Source organism: Halichoeres trimaculatus, unplaced genomic scaffold (genome assembly GCF_033239565.1).
Source record: "Halichoeres trimaculatus isolate MK-OKI-2021-1 unplaced genomic scaffold, fHalTri1.1 fHalTri1_scaffold_23, whole genome shotgun sequence".
Lineage (NCBI taxonomy): Eukaryota > Metazoa > Chordata > Actinopteri > Labriformes > Labridae > Halichoeres > Halichoeres trimaculatus.
Genome location: NW_027437201.1, coordinates 24,959,697 through 24,979,973, shown reverse-complemented (window position 1 = coordinate 24,979,973; position 20,277 = coordinate 24,959,697). Strand labels below are relative to the sequence as shown.

Sequence of the window (20,277 nt, the reverse complement as noted above, 5' to 3'; positions counted from 1 at the left end):
CTGCACTTTGGCTCCTGAGGAGGCCCCCTAGCCCACCTCTTTCCCCCTCTGTGCACACCACTGCTACAAACACCTGACGAGACCCTCCCTCCTGATCTCACAGATCATAACCTCAAACTGAACTCTGAACGATAACTGACCTTCATGAGCAGCTTCAAACCTCACACACACTAACTTAGAGGTTGTTAAAGCTTCAGTGTCTCTCTTGTTGACTCTTTGACTCTTTGGTGACTGGATTTTAACAATCACAGGATTAAGATGAAGATCGTCTGTTTGCCGTTTGCCCAAAGAACTAAATTACAGTTTGAACATATTTGCAGATCTCTTCAGCAAACACAGAGAGTTTGATCAAAGGGTCTGGAGCAAACACCAGCTCTCTGCTCAGAGACGTAATGATGTATTGATCAGCCTGTTTGGAGTTGTTGGGCCTGTGCAGTCTCTCCTCTGGCTCATTATTCAGCGGACAAACACGGTTTCATTAGTGATATAAAAAGATCCAAAGCTCTTCTTCAAACTTCTGAATAAACCGTCTCAGCGAGCGTCAGCCTCTGAATCTGGCTTCACCTCAAACATCTCAGCGCTGCGTCGCAGAGAGGAGCTGGTTACATGGATTCATAGTACAAATAATCTGTGGATGAATCAGAGCGGCTCTGTTTACGCTCTGATGTTCCAAACAGTCTCACTAACAGCTCAGAGAAACACCCAGCGGGGCCAGGACAGCTTGCATCAGATCATCTCAGCTCTGCTGCAGCGCTGGAGCCAGAATATCAACAAACCCCCGAGCAGCCAGGGACTCAAACCTGCGCTCATTCATTCCAGTTTATAGATTCAGACGTGACGGTTGGTTTGAAACTTCATGAGTTGAGGTTGAAAGCAGTGAAGTCACAGACTTTTTAAACCAGGGTGAAGTAAAAAAAAAAAAAGGCACAAAGAGCACGAGCTCATTGCTAAAAGCACACTTTAGCAGCCAGTTTGGTTCCTGTTTACACAACGTTTCAACCACAACGTTTCAACCACAACGTTTCAACCACAACGTTTCAACCACAACGTTTCAACCACAACGCACAAAACACAGAGAAAGACAGTCACAGATTCAGCAGATTGAGCAGCACAAGATCAACACAGTAGATCACCACCATCCTAACAACCGGACTGATGGACTGATGGACTGATGGACTGATGGACTGATGGACTGATGGACTGATGGACTGATGGACTGTTGGTCTGTTGGTCTGTTGGTCTGTTGGACTGTTGGACTGTTGGTCTGTTGGACTGTTGGACTGTTGGTCACCACTGGTTACGAGCTTTTCGTGCATGTCCAAGTTTTAATGAAACTCTGTGAAAAGTTTCTTCATCGAACATCCTCAGCTGCTCTTTTAGAAATCCCTGGGCTCTGAAGGTTTTGTTTACATGCAGCTGCTATAAAAAGTCTGTGATTTATCAGAGAAACAGAAACAGAAACTTCAGAGTTCAGATCTCAGTCAAACTGAATCCACAGGAAACCAGACTTCCCCTCAAGATATCAGGTTTGACTCTTTTTCTGTTTGCACGTGTGATCTCTCTCCAGAAATTCAAGAATGTGGACGGGGAGGAGTACCACGCAGACATGTCAACCCTGGCCTCGCCGGCCTCCCAGGGCAGCCCGGACGTCTACATCCTGCCGCTGACGGAGGTGTCCCTCCCGGTGGCCAAGCAGCCTCCTCGGTCAGGTGAGTGGATGTTTGAGGAGCTGAGACTGACTGATGCAGCAGCTTCAGAGGAGTGTCTCAGTCTGTGGATGACTCATGTAAGAGGAGAACAGCAAGGAAATGAGAGTACGTGATTTGTCCACAGGGGGCGCCAAAAGCACCACAGCTTTGAGTTTAAAAAACGTAGTCATGCATGAGTAAGAAAACTACAGAAGCATCAGGTTTAACCCCCACAGGGAGAACATGGCGCTGAAGTTTTAGAGAAACATGATGAGCCCGTCTGTGTCTGCGGTCTCACACTGACTCCAGGTCTAAAGCCCGTCTGTGTCTGCAGTCTCACTCTGACTCCAGGTCTAAAGCCCGTTTGTGGAAACCTGGAGTGGATGTGGACTGCCCCAGAGCCTGGACTCGTCCTCGCCCTTTATTTCCAGTGTTTCCAATCAGTGAGTCTTTGAAATCCCTTCGCTGCGTTTAAAAAGATTTGCACGCTCTCGCTGCTGTTGAAGGGGATTAAGCTGAAGATGAATGGCTGGTCGAAGAACATCCAATCATGAGATCATTTGTGACGCTTCGTCAGTGCTTTGCAGCTCACGCCTTCAGCCGTTTACTGCAAACTGATGCAAACCTTACACCGACTGTGAAAAAGAGCCAGAGCCTTACGCATGCGAGAACATTTCAGGGTGTGAGGGTAAAGTCAGAGCGAGGAGAGCTGGCGTTTGTCAAAGTGTGTCCCCAGGGCGAGCGCCGCCCCGATGCTGGCCTCGGTCAGCCGGCCTCCACCTATCCCACAATCCCACACGGCAGGTCCCCGCTGAACGAACTCTGTGCTCCTCAGCGCTCAAACATCTGCCTGTTGCATAATCAGGTCCAGGCGGCCAGCCTACGCTGCTGCTGGAGGAATGTCAGGCACGCCGAGCACAAAACCCCAGTGAGAGCTGCGCTCTTCCCTCTGTGGCTCTCTGTGGCTCTCTGTGGCTCTCTGTCTGCCCCTGCTGAGCTCTGACACGGCGCCTTGTTCTGGCTAATGGGCTGATGCTGCCTGATAAACTTATGACACCGAGCAGTTAGACTGAATGGATCTCGCCCACGCAGGAACTTCAGGATTCAGTCTGCAGAAAAGCCCTGAAGTGTGTTTGATAAAGAAACTGAACATGTCTGTGTCTGCGTCAGCCACAACCCCTCAGCTCAATCTGTACCGTCTGTACTCAACGCAGAGCAGAGAAATCCAGTCAGGGGTTTCCAACAGGCCAGCATCCAGCACACGGACAGAGTCAGCCAAAGAAGGAAAATGTTTCTGTGCTTCACGCTCAAAAGGAAACAATGAACAAATGACACAAAGTTTGGCCTCGTCTGGTCCAGCCTCTGGGGCAGACGAGACTCTGCTGGTGCTGATCCTGCGCTAACACCACAGGCCCACAGAAGTCCCTCCAGGTATCCAAGCTGCAACCTCTGGTCTGAAAACATGAGACAACGCTGAAGTGTTGAAATCTGTTGAAGCTCCAGTTTCCTCTTGAGGCTGAGAGCACCAGGAGTTTCCTCTGACTCAGCAGTTTGGAAGGTATTGGATATGGATTCAGCGAATCCTCTGAATCGATTCATCTCCAGTTAAGTGGAGGCTCTGTGTGTGTTATTCTCGTTGAGGTGACACACCACGTGTTTCCACATGGGCATAAAAATTGGAAATTGAAGCATTTGAATTGATATCAAATCCAATCGATGAAGTTCTTAGCAGTACCCAGCTCTGACTTCCTGTATGGCCCAGCTCTAACTTCCTGTATGGCCCAGCCCTAACTTCCTGTATGGCCCAGCTCTGACTTCCTGTATGGCCCAGCTCTAACTTCCTGTATGGCCCAGCTCTAACTTCCTGTATGGCCCAGCTCTAACTTCCTGTATGGCCCAGCACTGACTTCCTGTATGGCCCAGCCCTAACTTCCTGTATGGCCCAGCTCTAACTTCCTGTATGGCCCAGCTCTGACTTCCTGTATGGCCCAGCCCTAACTTCCTGTATGGCAGAGCCACATGATTTGCTTTTCAAACTCAGTTTCAGAAACAGACAGGTGACGACACAGGGACCACCTGTGGGTGCATCCAGTCCAAAAACCTGACCACACAGACTTTAACATGCAGCCTGAGGCTGAGACCAACCAGCATCATCATCCAAACAGAGCTTCTTACAGGCAACTGCAAACCAGCTGACATCACTTCCTGCCAGCAGGCCTCAGATTCAGCTCGATGGCTCGTTGCTGTGACGACAGAGAGGAGGAGCATCAAACCAGAGACAAACCCAAGAGTCAAACGTCACCTTTTCACCTGAGCTGCTGTTTGCACGTTTCATACACTGACCCAACATGTCTGGGTTACGTTAGTGTGGTTTTTAATTTATCATTTTAAAACCAGATCATTTAAATCTGGGTGTATTTATCTCTTACAATCTGACTTGTTTTATTTTTCCGCTGGCTCTGAAAAATGCTGCTGTTACACAACAATTTCCCAGTTTGAGATCAATTAAGCTATTCTATTCTTTTCTATTCTATTCTATTCTATTCTATTCTATTCTATTCTATTCTATTCTATTCTATTCTATTCTATAAAGTGATCTAAATGGCTTTTTATTGGTGTCTTTCGATGCACAGAGAAACCAATCAGCTGAGCGTCTCTTGGGATATTTTCTTGATGAATTTCGACACATGAAAACTAAAAATGTGTTTTCACGTCTTGGAGAAAGTGAGACTCTCTGAGTTTGGATACAGAGAGCCTGAAACCACGATCTGTCCTCTGAGCGTGATGGAAACCACATGTTGAGGGAGCGGAGCAGAGGTCAGAGACTCATAACTGCACCTCCAGGACGGCCTCGCCCTCTGACATCATGACAGGAAATGGGCTTTTGTTTTCAGGAGGAATAAATCGTCTGTTGTGGAGCCGCTGTACTCCACTCTGCTTCGTTCCCTTTACCGTCTCTGAGCTCTGTTTATCTCTGTCTCTGCTCTGATTTCTATCTTTACTCTGACTCTGCTCGCTCAAGTTGAAGTGAAGTTATTTATACCCCGCTGCGTCATGCACATGCAGTAAAAAGAGCTTTACAGGATGATAAAATATTAAACCCAGAGAGGAGCAGAGGCACTCAGAGAACAGAGCGACGTGACGCAGGAAGTTTGGAAAGAGTTGGAGGTGGAAGTGAGGACACTTGATGCTGAGGTTTTTACCCTGAGCCCTGCTCCCTCTCAGATGATGATGATGACTGAAGGAGGAGTTTCTCTGGTGTATTTCTTCCTCTGGCAGCAGAAAAACTAGATTTAATCTCTGGTCTGATCATAGCTTGTTTTTTTAAACCTTAAAGTTCAGATTCTCTTCCCTCTGCACAGAGCTCAGATCTTACATCTTTAGACGGTTTGATGATAACATGAGAAATGTCAGTGACAGAGATTAGTGCTGCTTTGATTGGAGGCACAGAGGTTCAGCTGATGGAGCGTCTCCACATTAGAAGCTGGATGGATGGAGCAGCTGAGGGTGGAGGGCGGGAAGCTCAGGGACAGGGTCAAAAACTCTGTGACTTCATGAAGACTTCATACGGTTTCAGCGTCTTGTTTTCCAAACGTTGTTACTTATTGTGAGCTTTGTTTGTTAAAGTCGGGTTTTAAGTTTCCCCGTAGCCTCTCAGAGTGATCCCATGTGGATCCAGATCCAGAACTGGAAGCTCTCCTGATTCCTGAGCGCTGAGGTAAACATGCAGCGCAGAGACCCCGTGATAAAGTCTGCTCCCTCCCTCCTCCTGTCCTCCTCCTGTCCTCCTGCTGTCCTCCTGTTGTCCTCCTGCTGTCCTCCTCCTGTCCTCCTCCTGTCCTCCTGCTGTCCTCCTCCTGTCCTCCTGCTGTCCTCCTCCTGTCCTCCTCCTGTCCTCCTCCTGTCCTCCTGCTGCGTCTCCAGCGCTGAGCGATGATGTGAGTGGGTGGAGCTGCTCCTTATGTGAGCCATCAGTACTGTAAGAGCTGGGCCCGGTCCAGAGCCTGGTCCCTGTGCAGGAGCCGCCCTGATGCAGCTGCTCTGAGCTGTACACACACACACACACACATACACACATACACACACACACACACACACACACACACACACACACACACACACACACAGTGATCTGAGGAAAACAAGCGTGATGTCATTTCCTGTGCTGAACCATCACCTGTACACCGACACCCCAGACCGCGGGTTATGGAAGGAAACCAGGAAACATGTGAGCAGCTCTCAGACAGGACTGGACCCGGATGCTCCAGGGTGGAGGAGCTGGAGGAGGTGGAGGAGGTGGAGGAGTTTAACGTGAAGTCCATTAGACTCTAAGTGCTGTAGCTGCTGTTTCTCACTGATAACTTCCTGGACGCTGCAGTGATGAAGCTCCACGCCGTCTTCAGAGGAGGACGCTCAGCGTGCACCGAGGTGAGGAGAGACCAGACGTGCTGCTGCTCAGTGTTTGGGTGGATGTCAGGGTGTTTCCAGCCCCACATCAGGAGTGAGATGTTTTAAAAGGGTCTGCTTTACTTCACCAAGCAGCTTAGAGAAAATATTTCTCCCTCTTGTTTCTTTTCTCCTGATTAACACAGATTTTTATCCCACTGACACAGCGTACGCTCAGCTCCTCCTTCCTCTGTGAATACCTGAGCTGGAGCTGGTGGTGGAGCTGGTGGTGGAGCTGTTGGTGGAGCTGGTGGTGGAGCTGTTGGTGGAGCTGGTGGTGGAGCTGGTGGAGCTCCCACCGTTACCTCCAGACTCTTATTGGTGGAGCAGGTGGAGAATGGTCCCAGTGTTGAGCTCTAACTGGTCCTAACTGGTGCCATGCTGCCCCGCGCAGACAGACAATGATGCTTATTCTGCCCACGGCGGCAGAGACGGCGTGAGGGGGAGGAAGGAATGAGCGGCCCGGGGAGGGAGACAGGGGAGTCCAATATGGGCTCCGCACAGTGACGGGCCTGTGTGTCGGTCTGGAGGGGGACGGAGCTCCACAAAGACCGGTCTGTGTGGATCTGAGTGTCATCGTGGGGGACACAAAGGGACAGAGAGGGGGGAGGGGGAGGGGGGGTGCTGCCGTCAGTGGCGTTACGTTTGGCTGAGCAGGGACAGGACGGTCTGTGGGGCGTGTGCAGCAGGCGGCGAGGACTCAGGTCGTCAGGGGATGCTGACAGAGATGCATGATGGGTCAGGAGGACGGGGGGACAGACGGAGCTGGATGCAGAGGGAGAGATGAGTTTGTTTACTCTCTGACATGTCGGCGTATTTCCTCTGAGAGAGGCTGAGAAACCATCGACTGGATGAGGATGGACTCTTCAGGAGCCTCTTAACGACCTGCACACGGTGCGTCCAGTCATAATCTGATATTAATGTGATCTGTTCATCCTTCTTCAGGTCAGAGCTTTCCTGTGTCATCTTTTTCATCCTTGGAAACAATTTGTTGATCCAGACATTTATGGTATGAAAGAGTCAAACATCCATAAGCTTCCTGTTCACTGGACATTATGATGAAAACACAGCTCAGTTTGTTTATTTCATGCAAAACCAGCTCTGAAATATTTCCTCTTTGAATCATCTAAAAAAATAATGTTTGAGGTCTGTAAACTGCCCGTGGAGAGATTTTAAGCAGTGGGTTGAAACATGTTAAAGCTCTTCAGAGGAACTTTAAATCTGCTGTGTTTTTGGCGCCCCCTTTGGACACCTTTAGCATCCCTCTGCTCATGTGAAAGCTGTTTCTAACAAACCCTCTGATGTTTCATGAAAGAAAGCGTGGAGGAGTCTGTTGATCCTCTCTGCTCCGCCCCCCCAGGCCAGCTCCTGAAGCCCTCTGACCTGAGCCGCCACAGCCTCCTCTACCTGAAGGAGATCGGGAATGGCTGGTTCGGGAAGGTAAGCTCATTTCTCACGTTTCAGTCTTCATAGCTTCCCTCTGGGGTTTGAGGCTGTGGCTCCTGATGCAGCGGCCTGGAGGTGGACGGGACGCAGCATCAGAGGCTCTGGCAGCGCCGCCGTCAGGCGTGTGGCGTGTTCAGGGCTAAGTCAGTGACAAATGGACGACACGCTGACTCCTCTGTGACTGAGCGCGTGCTGCCGTCCTCATCCTGACTCTGTGGTGTCAGCTCTGCTCACACCTGTTGGCCTCGGCTCTTCAGGGTCAGTTTCAGCTGGTGAACTTTAGTCCTGGTGCTCAGCTGCAGGTGGAGGGATGTGGAGGTTACACACCCAGATAACGTGTTCTCCTTTTCTCCACCTCCATCCCTCCCTCCATCCATCCCTCCATCCATCCCTCCTTCCCTCCTTCCCTACATCCACCCGTCTGTCTCTGTCTCCTCTTTTTCAACTCACACCGTCTCTCATGACTTCACATCCATCCCTCCATCCGTGTGTACCTTGACTGGGTATGTCCATCTGTGTGTGTGTGTGTGTGTGTGTGTGTGTGTGTGTGTGTGTGTGTGTGTGTGTGTGTGTGTGTGTGTGTGTGTGTGTGTGTGTGTGTGTGTGTGTGTGTGTGTGTGTGTCCCTGCTCTGTCTTTGTCTTTGCACGGCTGCTCTCTCCCTTTGTGTGACGGTCACTCCCTCTCCTGGCTTCGTGTGTGTGTATCCCTGTGTGTGTGTATCCCTGTGTGTGTGTGTGTGTGTGTGTGTGTGTATCCCTGTGTGTGTGTGTCTCTGTGTATCCCCTTGTGTGTGTGTGTCCCTGTGTGTCCCCGTGTGTGTGTGTGTCCCCGTGTGTGTGTGTGTGTGTGTGTATCCCTGTGTGTGTGTGTCCCTGTGTATCCCCTTGTGTGTGTGTCCCTGTGTATCCCCTTGTGTGTGTGTCCCTGTGTATCCCTGTGTGTGTGTGTGTGTGTATCCCTGTGTGTGTGTGTCCCTGTGTATCCCCTTGTGTGTGTGTGTCCCTGTGTGTCCCCGTGTGTGTGTGTGTCCCCGTGTGTGTGTGTGTGTGTGTGTGTGTGTATCCCTGTGTGTGTGTGTCCCTGTGTATCCCCTTGTGTGTGTGTCCCTGTGTGTGTGTGTATCCCCGTGTGTGTGTGTATCCCCGTGTGTGTGTACCCATGTATCCCCGTGTGTGTACATGCCTCTATCTGTCCTCTTCCAGGTTTTGCTCGGGGAGGTCAACACTGGACTGAACTCCACCCAGGTGGTGGTGAAGGAGCTCAGATCCAGCGCCGGCGTTCAGGACCAGATGCACTTCCTGGAGGAGGCCCAGCCGTACCGGTAGGCGCTCCGCCCGTCTCTGTGAGGGGTGCTGGGCTGAAGGGAGGTGCTGTGGTCTGACCTCATGTCTCCTCTCCTCCTCAGCTCCCTGCAGCACCCTGCGCTGGTGCAGTGTTTGGCCCAGTGCACCGAGGTCGCCCCCTACCTGCTGGTGATGGAGTTCTGCCCGCTGGTGAGTGACGCCACAGAGCAGGCGTGTTTCAGCGCCGTCAGGCCGTGAGACAGAGGCTGGAAACCCGTCACCTCATCCAGACGGTTAATGAAACGCTGTGGATGAATCCCTGAGTGTCTCTGCAGCCTGGACCACAGCTGGTCGTCGGCTCCTCTGAATTATTCAGACGTACAGTTTGAGCTGTGGGTCCTAAAGTCTTTGACCTCTACCTCAGGAGTCTGCACAACATCCTTAAACTAATTCAGAGCATTAAGTGGATTGAGAACTTCCTGTAATATTCAGACTGTGGATTTTATAGCGTATAACTTTTGGCCATGGAGATTTTCTTGGCAGCAGCTGCAAATATCTGGCAGGAGGCCTCAAAGTCACCGATACATCACCCGACACTTGTACCACTCAGAGCGGGGCATTAAATCCAACATGGACCCCAGAGGACGGATTGGTTCTGCAGATTTATCGCTGATATTTGTGACGATGTTAAAGTAATCAGAGATTTAAGGAGTGGCTTCCTCCCATTTCACATCCATCCACTTTAATTAAAACGTCGTTTATTTTCCCACTGAGAGTTTTCACTGGATGCCGTCAGGGTTACCTCAGAAAAAAAAAAGTCTTTAGTGCTTTTGGTTTTAATGAACTGATCTTTACTGTAGTTTCTGGGCACATGTCGCTAAACAAACAGTTTCCTTGTGCAAAAAAATAAAAATAAAAATCATAAATTTATATGAGAAGAGAAATAAAAATGATTCTTCATCACAAAAAGAACAAAATATCACTTAATGCATGTTCAGTTTTGTTGCAAAATTCAAGCACAATAGATATATCAGAAATACTTTAGTTTAGTCTTATTGTAGAGTGGCTCATGTATTTTTATTCATCATAAACATAAAATGATTTTATTTTTAATTTTTTACCCTTATATGACAGATTTCAGATCCCAAACACCGAGCATGCATGCTTAATGGTAACGCTGCCCCCCAGTGGTCAGAGGATGTAACACACAGATCTCTGTCTCTCCTCCAGGGGGACGTGAAGGGTTACCTCAGGAGCTGCAGGTCTGCAGACACCATGACCCCAGAGCCGCTGATCCTCCAGCGCATGGCCTGTGACATCGCCTCGGGACTCCTGCACCTCCACAAACACAACTTCACACACAGGTACGAGGTTTCCCTGCAGTCACACACCTGTACACACACGTCAGACACACATCACTAGCTAAATCTGCCTTGTGCTTTTGGTTGCTTCCTGGAACAATATCCTGGTGCTGCCTGAGTGTTCGTTATCGACTCCAGCATCAGTGATTTTGTTGCAGGCGGTGAACCGTCATCACATCAGAGACACTTTAAGCTACACGTTTAATCCTGCTTCAGCGCCACCCTGAGGCCGTGCTCTCCGGGTCTGTAACCTCTCCTCCTCCTCTCTCCTCCTCCTCTCTCCTACAGTGACCTGGCTTTGAGAAACTGCCTGCTGACTGCAAACGTCTCCGTGAAGATCGGAGACTACGGTCTGTCCCACACCAAGTACAAGGTTTGTTTCCCAGGTTAAACCACCGACAGACTCAAACACATGTAAACACACACAGTGACCTCCTGAGCTGCATCCAAGGGAGATCTGCAGATCTGATATCACTCAGCAGATCTCACCTCGGGCTTTTGTTGAGTTTACAGGTTAAAAAATGAGAAGTTGCATCTTCAGAAGAGGTTAAATGTTTAAACTCTCACTATGCAGCTGAGTTGGTGCCAGTATTTCCCCATGATTTGCTTGTGTGGATGGTCTGTGTGCTGACTTTTTTTAAGAGAGATGCACTGAGACAGCTGTTTTATGTGTAACATGAGCGCCCTCTGCTGGACGAGTTAAAGGTCTTGCACTTGACTTCAGGAGCTCTGTGGAAGATGAAGTAAAACCCCAGGTGTGTTTTTTTGTTGTGTAGTTGTTGACCTTCCTCTCTCTCCGTCAGGATGATTACTACGTCACCACGGATCAGATGTTCGTGCCGCTGCGTTGGATCGCGCCTGAGCTGGTGGACGAGGTGCACGGGAACCTGCTGGTGGCTGAGCAGACCCAGCAGAGCAACATGTGGTACGAGCCGTTATCAAACCGCGGTGGGCTCTGATCCAGCGCTGAATCGAGAGTTTTTATGACCTGTCTTTCCGTGCTGCAGGTCTCTGGGGGTGACGATCTGGGAGCTGCTGGAGCTGGGCAACCAGCCGTACAGACACTACTCTGACAGACAGGTGCTGACCTACGCCGTGAGGGAGCAGCAGCTCAGACTGCCCAAACCTCTGCTCAAAGTCCCCCTGGCCGAGCGCTGGTGAGACGAACCGCTTCAGCAGGAAAACAAACTGAATGTTCAGAGCTAAGCTGCTAATTTCCTCCAGGATGAGTGTTTGACTTTCCCGGCTGATTATTATGCTAATCCCTGGGGATTAGCTTCCGTGTAACAGGGACAGTTTTTAGGTTTTGTCTTTGTTCTCGTCCTGTTGTTACAACTTGGTTCAACATTTTCCACGAATCAAACACGTGTTGGCGAGTGACGGGACTCCAGGAGCGGCAGAGGGTTAACCCATCGCTGTCTGTGTTTGTGCTCCTCAGGTATGAGGTGATGCAGTTCTGCTGGCTCCAGCCGGACCAGAGACCCACCGCAGAGGAAGTCCACCTGCTGCTCAGCTACCTGTGTGCCAAAGGAGCCAGCGAGGCCGAAGAGGACTTTGAAAGACGGTGGAACTTGATGCGCCCCAACACTGGATTCCAGCACGGCGCCTCGGCCCTGATACGAGACCACCCCTCATCAGCCAACTCCTCCTCCTTCCCGCTGCTGGAGCAGATCTCAGCGGGTGACGGGTACCAGTCCGAGTCCGGGGATGATGTCCTGACCGTCACTGAGACCAGCCACGGCCTGAACTTTGAGTACAAGTGGGAGCAAGCCAGAGCCGACCCGTCCTACAGGGCCCCGGACTCCTCCAGTACCCTGGGTCAGGTGAACCACCACTGTCAAGAAGCATTTTACCCACCAGGGGGCATCGTGGGAGGCTGCCCCATGGAGAGCCTCAGCCACGGAGTCTCTCCGTCCTACTACCAACCCAAGCATCTCCACGCTCCCGGCGTGCTTCCCGTCCTCAGCGCCCACAGCCCGTCAGTCGGCAGCGAATACTACATCCGCATCGAGGAGCCAGTGGACTGCAACATCGATCTGGATTACCCCATGTGCTCATACAGTCCGGACTACCAGGGCAGCAACGGGAGCTTTCTGACCGGGAGTGCCGACTCTGGTGAATGCATGGCGTGTCCGTCACAGGCCAAAGCCATGGCGCCCTACTGGTCAGCAGACTTACACAAGACGGACGTGTACGATTCAAACGAGTCCAGTCCGGCGATCTCCCTGACCATGGAGCCTCTTCTAGGGCAAGTCTCTGACAGCAGCCCACTACGGCCCTGGGAGTCCAGCCACTACGTGTCCTACAAAGACCGGGATGGGGGTTACTACTACGAGCACTCGCCCTCTTTGGGCTTAGATAACTTTATGATCGGCAGCGAGCCCTCCAGAGATCTTCACCGGGAGAGCTGGGGGTCCAGGAGCCTGCGCCAGGCTTTGGGTGAACTGGAGAACCCCCTCGGTATTTCCCCCTCCGTGAGCAGTCCGCCCCAGCAGGCCTTCAGAGACACCTACCTGGAGACAACTCAGACCTCCATCATAGGGAAGAACGTGACGGGAGGGTACTACGACATGATGGGGTCCCTGAGGAAGACCATGCCCAGCCACACCAGGCACAACAGCCACTCCGTCAGCATCAACGTGGAGACAGAGGGGGCGCTCTTCATCGGGCACCGAGGCAGCGACTCAGAGGAGGAAGAGGAGGACATTTTCGTGGAGAGACACACCTGCAACACTTGGCCCTCAAAGCACCGCCACGGCAGCGGGGGCCACCACCGGCGGGCGAGCCACAGCTGCAGACAGGACGCTTACGTGGACTTCCACTACACCATGCCGAGCACGGACATCGAAGACTCCTGGCCCGAGGAGCACAGCCTGGCTTTCCACTCCCTGCCCAAACCCATCGACTACCTGGAGCCCCACCAGGCCAAAGACAACAGTGCCTGCCTGAGTCTGAGCAAGCATCACGCCATGGTGCCCTCAGACAACTGCAACGCCTACATCTACCTGTGCCACGACGCCGAGACCCAAGTGCCAGCGCCCGGAGAGTGCTGCCACTCACACTTCATCGACCCGCTGACGGGTCTGCTGGTCAGAAACAACAGCTACGGCCACAGCTACGCTCCCGGAAACTACATCAGTGAGAAGGTCGTCGACATCCAGAGCAACGAGGAAATGATCAACCTGTCCCCGGCGCCGGGGGGTCCCATCGTGCCCAAACCGCCCCTGACGAAGACCGAGGAGAGAAGAGAGCCGTACGTGGACCTCATCCTCGGTGATTCGCTGTTCAAGGAGAAGAGGGAGGACGTGGTCAAAGAAAAGCCGACCACGCAGAAACCAGCAGAGCCTAAAGTGGAAGAGGTGACGCTGACCATGACGAAGAGTGCGCCCCCTCCTGGTGACAACATGCACGTGATGGTGGCGCTCACAGACCCACAGTCAGAGAGGAGTCAGGCCGGAGACAGCGGCGTGGACCGAGGAGGCTCCAGCGTGAGCCTGGCTGACATCCTGGACTGCAGTGACGATGATGATGACGATGACGAGGACGACATCACGGACGACATCACCGACGTGACCTCGGGAATCTTCGCTGACGAGTCTAGCGAGCTGAACGCTTCTCCTGCGTTCAAGTCCCTGCAGAAGCAGGTAGGGACTCCTGACTCCATGGACTCCATGGACCTGCCGTCCGCTGCCGGGTCCTGTGAGGGTCTGAGTCCCGCGTCCTCCCACCCGTCCAGCTCCCCCAAAGCCATGGACAGCGGCTACGACACCGAGAACAACGAGAGCCCCGAGTTCGTGCCTAAAGAGCCTCATGACCCTCAAACGCTGGTAACGCCAGTCCTCGACAAGAGCCTGGAGGAGGAGGAGGAGGAGGAGGAGGAGGAGGAGGAGGAGGAGCAGGAGGAGGCGGGGTTAGATCCCACAGAGCACAGAGAGTTACCAGATGAAGATCCAGCTCTAGTCCCCTCACAGTCCGCTGACCACATCCTCTTACCGCTCAGCGACAAAACTCCTTACAGAGACTCCGCCTACTTTTCAGACTACGAGAACGAACGACTGTCCAGAGACGAAGGAGACGAACCAAACATGGAGGACAGGAAGGGAGAGAAGAGGAAGAGTGAAGAGGAGGAGGAGGAGGAGGAGGAGGAGGAGGAGGACACAGGAGCTAACAAAGACATCAGACTGGAGCAGATGGTGACGGACGGAGGAGACTCCTCCTCTCCCACAGAGCTGGTGGCGTTCTCTGAGGAGGACTGCGCTGAGGAGGAGGAGGAGGAGCTGGGTTTACCCTCTGACTCCGCCTCCATGTCCGGGCTGGATGAATGGCCGTCACAGGAGGAGAGCTCCTCCCTGGGGGACTGGGCTGCTGAGGTGGTGGGGGCCATGGAGGAAGCTCTCGGCGCCCTGAACGGAGAGAAATCCAGTGTGAAGGTGGAGGAGGAGGAAGAGGAGGAGGAGGAGGAGGTGGAGGAGGAGGAGGTGGAGGAGGAGGAGGTGGAGGAGGAGGAGGAGGTGGAGAAAGAAAACCTTAAAAACTGTGTGAAAGACTCAGGAAAACCTGAGGAGGGATCAGAAAAGACCCTGATCAGGTCGTCAGGAGCGTCCGCTGAGACCCTGCACACCTTACCCAAAGATGAAGTGGCCCTGCAGCAAACAGCAAACACCCGACGGTTCTCCTCCTCGTCTCCTCCTCCTCCACCCACCTCCCCTCCTCTCCCTACAGACGGTCGAGCATCTCCGGCAGACGGGGAAGAAGCCGACGAGGAGGACGCCGACACTGACGACAGCGACGAGTCGGACGAGGAGCTGAGGAGCTACAGCGTGCAGGAGCAGAGCGCAGGCGAGGACAGCGACGAGGAGAGCCACCCGGTGCCCATCGTGGTGAGCGACACCAGCGACGCTCACAAACTGCGCAGCCTCCTCAAGATGCCCGTCCTCCTCACGGCGGAGAACATCGAGGAGGAGCTGGACCGCAAGAAGAAGACGGTGTCTTTTTTTGATGACGTCACCGTCTACCTGTTCGACCAGGTGAGAGGAGCTGAGGGTGTTTTATCACACACACTTTAATGACTGCAACACTCCTCTGCTGCCCCCTCCTGGAGAGGGGTCAGACTCACTCCTTCATGTACAGCTCTGACTGATCCTCCTCCTCTCTCCTCCTCTTTCCTCCTTTTTCTCCTCCTCTTTCCTCCTCTTTCCACCTTTTTCTCCTCCTCTTTCCTCCTTTTTCTCCTCCTCTTTCCTCCTCTTTCCTCCTTTTTTTCCCCCTCTTTCCTCCTCTTTCCTCCTTTTTCTCCTCCTCTCTCCTCCTCTTTCCTCCTTTTTCTCCTCCTCTCTCCTCCTCTTTCCTCCTTTTTCTCCTCCTCTCTCCTCCTCTTTCCTCCTCTCTCCTCCTCTCTCCTCCTTTTTCTCCTCCTCTCTCCTCCTCTTTCCTCCTTTTCTCCTCCAGGAGAGTCCGACGAAGGAGCTGACCGAACACGGCTTCCCGTTAGGAACAGAGAGCCAGAGCTCCAGGAGCAAAACCCAGGACCGGGTCCCTGCGTCTGACGACTCCTCAGACGGGAACATCTCAGAGGAGAGTACGTGCAGCGACACTTCCTGTGAAGATGAAGTGATGATGAAGTGATGATGAAGTGAAGAAGTGATGATGAAGAGATGATGAAGTGATGATGAAGTGAAGAAGTGATGATGAAGTGATGATGAAGTGATGATGAAGTGAGGATGATGTGAAGAAGTGATGATGAAGTGAGGATGAAGTGAAGAAGTGATGATGAAGTGAGGATGAAGTGATGATGAGGTGAGGATGAAGTGATGATGATGTGAGGATGAAGTGAAGAAGTGATGATGAAGTGAAGAAGTGATGATGAAGTGAGGATGAAGTGATGATGAAGTGAGGATGAAGTGATGATGAAGTGAGGATGAAGTGATGATGAAGTGAGGATGATGTAGAGATGATGAAGTGATGATGAAGTGAGGATGATGTGATGATGAAGTGAGGATGAAGTGATGATGAAGTGAGGATGATGTAGAGATGATGAAGTGATGATGAAGTGATGATGAAGTGATGATGAAGTGAGGATGATGTAGAGATGATGAAGTGATGATGAAGTGAGGATGAAGTGATGATGAAGTGAGGATGAAGTGATGATGAAGTGAGGATGAAGTGAAGAAGTGATGATGAAGTGAAGAAGTGATGATGAAGTGAGGATGAAGTGATGATGTAGTGATGATGTAGAGATGATGAAGTGATGATGAAGTGAGGATGATGTGATGATGAAGTGAGGATGAAGTGATGATGAAGTGAGGATGATGTAGAGATGATGAAGTGATGATGAAGTGAGGATGAAGTGATGATGAAGTGAGGATGAAGTGAGGATGAAGTGATGATGATGAAGTGATGATGAAGTGATGATGAAGTGATGATGAAGTGAGGATGAAGTGATGATGAAGTAAAGATGAAGTGATGATGAAGTGATGATGAAGTGAGGATGAAGTGATGATGTAGAGATGATGAAGTGATGATGAAGTGATGATGAAGTGATGAAGTGATGAAGATGAAGTGATGAAGATGAAGAGTGCTGGTTTAGCTGCAGCTTTTAAACCTCTGATCTGTTTCAGGTGCGGGGTACGAGTGGGAGGATGACTTCCCTCTGCTGCCCCTCCCGACTTCCTCAGCGACGTCTGACTCTCCTCCTCCTCGCTCCGCCCCTAAAGCTCCACCTCCCAAACCAGCTGTACAGTTCTCCCGCTTCACCGTGTCCCCGTCCAGCGTGTCCCGCTTCTCCATCACTCACATCTCGGACTCGGACATGGACTCTGTGGGAGGTGGGTATAAAGTCTGATGGAGGAGGAGTTTCCTCTCTTTCATCTTGGTCTCCTGAAACCCTCTGACCTGCTCACCCTCTGTGTCCCTGAAACCATCGGTCTGACCTGCTCACCCTCTGTGTCCCTGAAACCCTCTGACCTGCTCACCCTCTGTGTCCCTGAAACCATCGGTCTGACCTGCTCACCCTCTGTGTCCCTGAAACCCTCTGACCTGCTCACCCTCTGTGTCCCTGAAACCATCTGACCTGCTCACCCTGTGTGTCCCTGAAACCCTCGGTCTGACCTGCTCACCCTGTGTCCCTGAAACCATCTGACCTGCTCACCCTGTGTGTCCCTGAAACCATCTGACCTGCTCACCCTGTGTCCCTGAAACCATCTGACCTGCTCACCCTGTGTGTCCCTGAAACCATCTGACCTGCTCACCCTGTGTGTCCCTGAAACCATCTGACCTGCTCACCCTGTGTCCCTGAAACCATCTGACCTGCTCACCCTCTGTGTCCCTGAAACCCTCGGTCTGACCTGCTCACCCTGTGTGTCCCTGAAACCATCTGACCTGCTCACCCTCTGTGTCCCTGAAACCATCTGACCTGCTCACCCTGTGTCCCTGAAACCATCTGACCTGCTCACCCTGTGTGTCCCTGAAACCATCTGACCTGCTCACCCTGTGTATCCTCTGTGTCCTCTGTGTTTGCAGGAAGCAGCGAGGACGGAGACAAAGAGTAGAGCTGTGGACACTTTCGGCCTCTGTGGAGAAACTTGGCCTGCTCGCATGACTTCTGATTTATTTTTAACATCAGGTTTTAGAAACACAAGACAGTGCCTCTTCTCGCCTGTGGACACTTTTTAAGGTCCCTCCTTCTTTAACGTTGGGCCTCAGCTGTTTAGAAAAGAAAACGTTAATATATGAAATTTACAGAGTATTCATAGAGACTGTCTGTATGATATAAAGAACATATGAAAGCAGGGAAACCTTGAATTCTGCATATTTTTGGGATCAAAAAGACAAAAGGAAAGGACAGATGTTTGGACAGCGTCACATTTTTTCACCTCTTTCACTTCTTTACTCGTTACGGAGCTTTGGTGAGAGCGTGGAGCCGTCAGGACGAGAAAACTGACGCTGAGGAAAAAGACCGAACAAAGGATCAGCTCTTTGGAAAAGACTTCAGCTCCACAAACTTTTTAGGAAACTGCTTTACCTGTCTTTAAGAAAATCAAGGAGAACTTTGAGGTATCACAAGTAATACGATGTTTATATTTGATTCATTCAGAGACGAAAGGAGACGAAAGGAGACAAAAGGAGACGAAAGGAGACGAAAGGAGACGCAGACAGAAGGAGATTTTTTAACGGAATCAGCTGATCGAATATTCAGACTTTTCTTTCTCTTGTTTTCTGTCAGGACCACTCCTCTGCTGGTTTACATTCATATGTGGCTCATTTCCAGTTAAACTGAACACAAACACACACTGACTCAGCAGACGTCCCACAGCGGGTCCTAATCGGGTCCTGATCCAACACCAGGAGATCTGCCCCAGAGACGCTCCTGTAGACACATTCATCCAGACGTTTTAAACTAACCATCAAAGTTTCCATCTTTAATATCCACAAACGTCTGTTCGTCATTAAACACAACCCATAAACGTTTTGGTAAATCTGAGGAAGAGTATGTTCGCTCACAGCGTGTGACTGTTTTTAAATAAAGCAATGCAGGGTTCAAACCTGGACAACACCTGAGGGATTATCTCTTAAAGGAACAGCACTGAGTTTTTTCTCTCATGGAGACGACACAGTCGGAGAAGTGAAGTTTCCGCTTTAAAGCTCCTGTAGGGAACTTTGGGTTTCTGTTTCCTTTGGTGCCCCCTTGTGGCCAAAGCTGGTTTTGTTTTATTCATTCACAACTGGTGTTTTTTTGACACAAAATCTCACCAATTTTTATGTGTTAGGAACAGTCTCTGTTTTTATTGAAGGTCTTTTCACTCATTGAACCAGCTCCAGACTCCTCAGAGAAGCTTTGAGTTTAACACCTGAGGTTTGATATGACTCTGATAAATCCAGTTTAATACAACACGATAATGAGAGCACTGTTATTACAGCCCCAGGTCCAAAACAGAAGATACAAATCTGTCAATCAATCAATCAATCAATCTTTATTTATATAGCGCCAAATCATAACAAATGTTATTTCAAGACACTTTACAAAAACATTTACAGGTCTAGACCCGTAAATGTTAATAAAATTTTATTATCAGAAACCCAACATCAAGACAAGATAAGGAGTCTGATCTTATCTTAATCCACCATGAGTACAGGACTTTGCAGCATTTAGCAAGTTCTGTCTGTGTGAAATGTGATTACAGAAAGAGTTTGATGGTTTGAAAATCATTCAAACTCCATATTTAAGCTAAACTGGAGCAAACGCAGCAAAAATTTAGATTTTTAAACCATCAAACCTGATCTGAATCAACATTTATCACTCCCCCTGCTGCCTGTGGGAGGAACAAGGCCGAGTACAATCAAAGACAACGACAGACAGAGCAACTCCACGGGCCAGACTATAAAACTGCTCCAAACTGAACCTGAAGACCTCAAGACCTGGTCCTCTCACAGACCTGTTCCTCTCACAGACCTGTTCCTGTCACAGACCTGTTCCTCTCACAGACCTGTTCCTGTCACAGACCTGTTCCTCTCACAGACCTGAAGACCTGCACAGACCTGTAGACCTAAAGACCTGGTCCTCTCACAGACCTGTAGACCTAAAGACCTGGTCCTCTCACAGACCTGTTCCTCTCACAGACCTGAAGACCTAAAGACCTGTACCTGTCACAGACCTGAAGACCTGACTGACCTGTTCCTGTCACAGACCTGTTCCTGTCACAGATCTGTTCCTGTCACAGACCTGTTCCTCTCACAGACCTGTTCCTCTCACAGATCTGTTCCTGTCACAGACCTGAAGACCTGACAGACCTGTTCCTGTCACAGACCTGAAGACCTGACAGACCTGTTCCTGTCACAGACCTGAAGACCTGACAGACCTGTTCCTGTCACAGACCTGTTCCTGTCACAGACCTGTTCCTGTCACAGACCTGTTCCTGTCACAGACCTGAAAACCTAAAGACCTGGTCCTCTCACAGACCTGTTCCTGTCACAGACCTGAAAACCTAAAGACCTGGTCCTCTCACAGACCTGAAGACCTGACTGACCTGGTCCTGTCACAGACCTGTTCCTCTCA

General features: G+C 50.8%; 1 protein-coding gene across 5 annotated transcripts in view; it reads left to right on the top strand.

The window, feature by feature from the left end:
- The window catches only part of aatkb (apoptosis-associated tyrosine kinase b), a 46,134-nt gene extending 27,761 nt beyond the window's left edge, over nucleotides 1–18,373 (top strand). For 2 of the 5 annotated variants that reach the window (XM_074662802.1, XM_074662805.1), the window contains 12 exons: nucleotides 1,568–1,709; nucleotides 7,495–7,574; nucleotides 8,785–8,903; nucleotides 8,988–9,075; nucleotides 10,096–10,229; nucleotides 10,515–10,599; nucleotides 11,030–11,151; nucleotides 11,234–11,383; nucleotides 11,665–15,253; nucleotides 15,675–15,804; nucleotides 16,844–17,050; nucleotides 17,745–18,373. In XM_074662802.1, the coding sequence (XP_074518903.1) occupies nucleotides 1,568–1,709; nucleotides 7,495–7,574; nucleotides 8,785–8,903; nucleotides 8,988–9,075; nucleotides 10,096–10,229; nucleotides 10,515–10,599; nucleotides 11,030–11,151; nucleotides 11,234–11,383; nucleotides 11,665–15,253; nucleotides 15,675–15,804; nucleotides 16,844–17,050; nucleotides 17,745–17,773 (4,875 nt within the window). In that variant the 3' untranslated portion in view covers nucleotides 17,774–18,373. Of the gene's footprint in view, nucleotides 1–1,567; nucleotides 1,710–6,824; nucleotides 7,029–7,494; nucleotides 7,575–8,784; nucleotides 8,904–8,987; nucleotides 9,076–10,095; nucleotides 10,230–10,514; nucleotides 10,600–11,029; nucleotides 11,152–11,233; nucleotides 11,384–11,664; nucleotides 15,254–15,674; nucleotides 15,805–16,843; nucleotides 17,051–17,744 lie in introns of those variants that run through there. The other 3 variants (XM_074662804.1, XM_074662803.1, XM_074662806.1) reach the window with 3 other exon arrangements.
- Nucleotides 18,374–20,277: the final 1,904 nt, after the last annotated feature.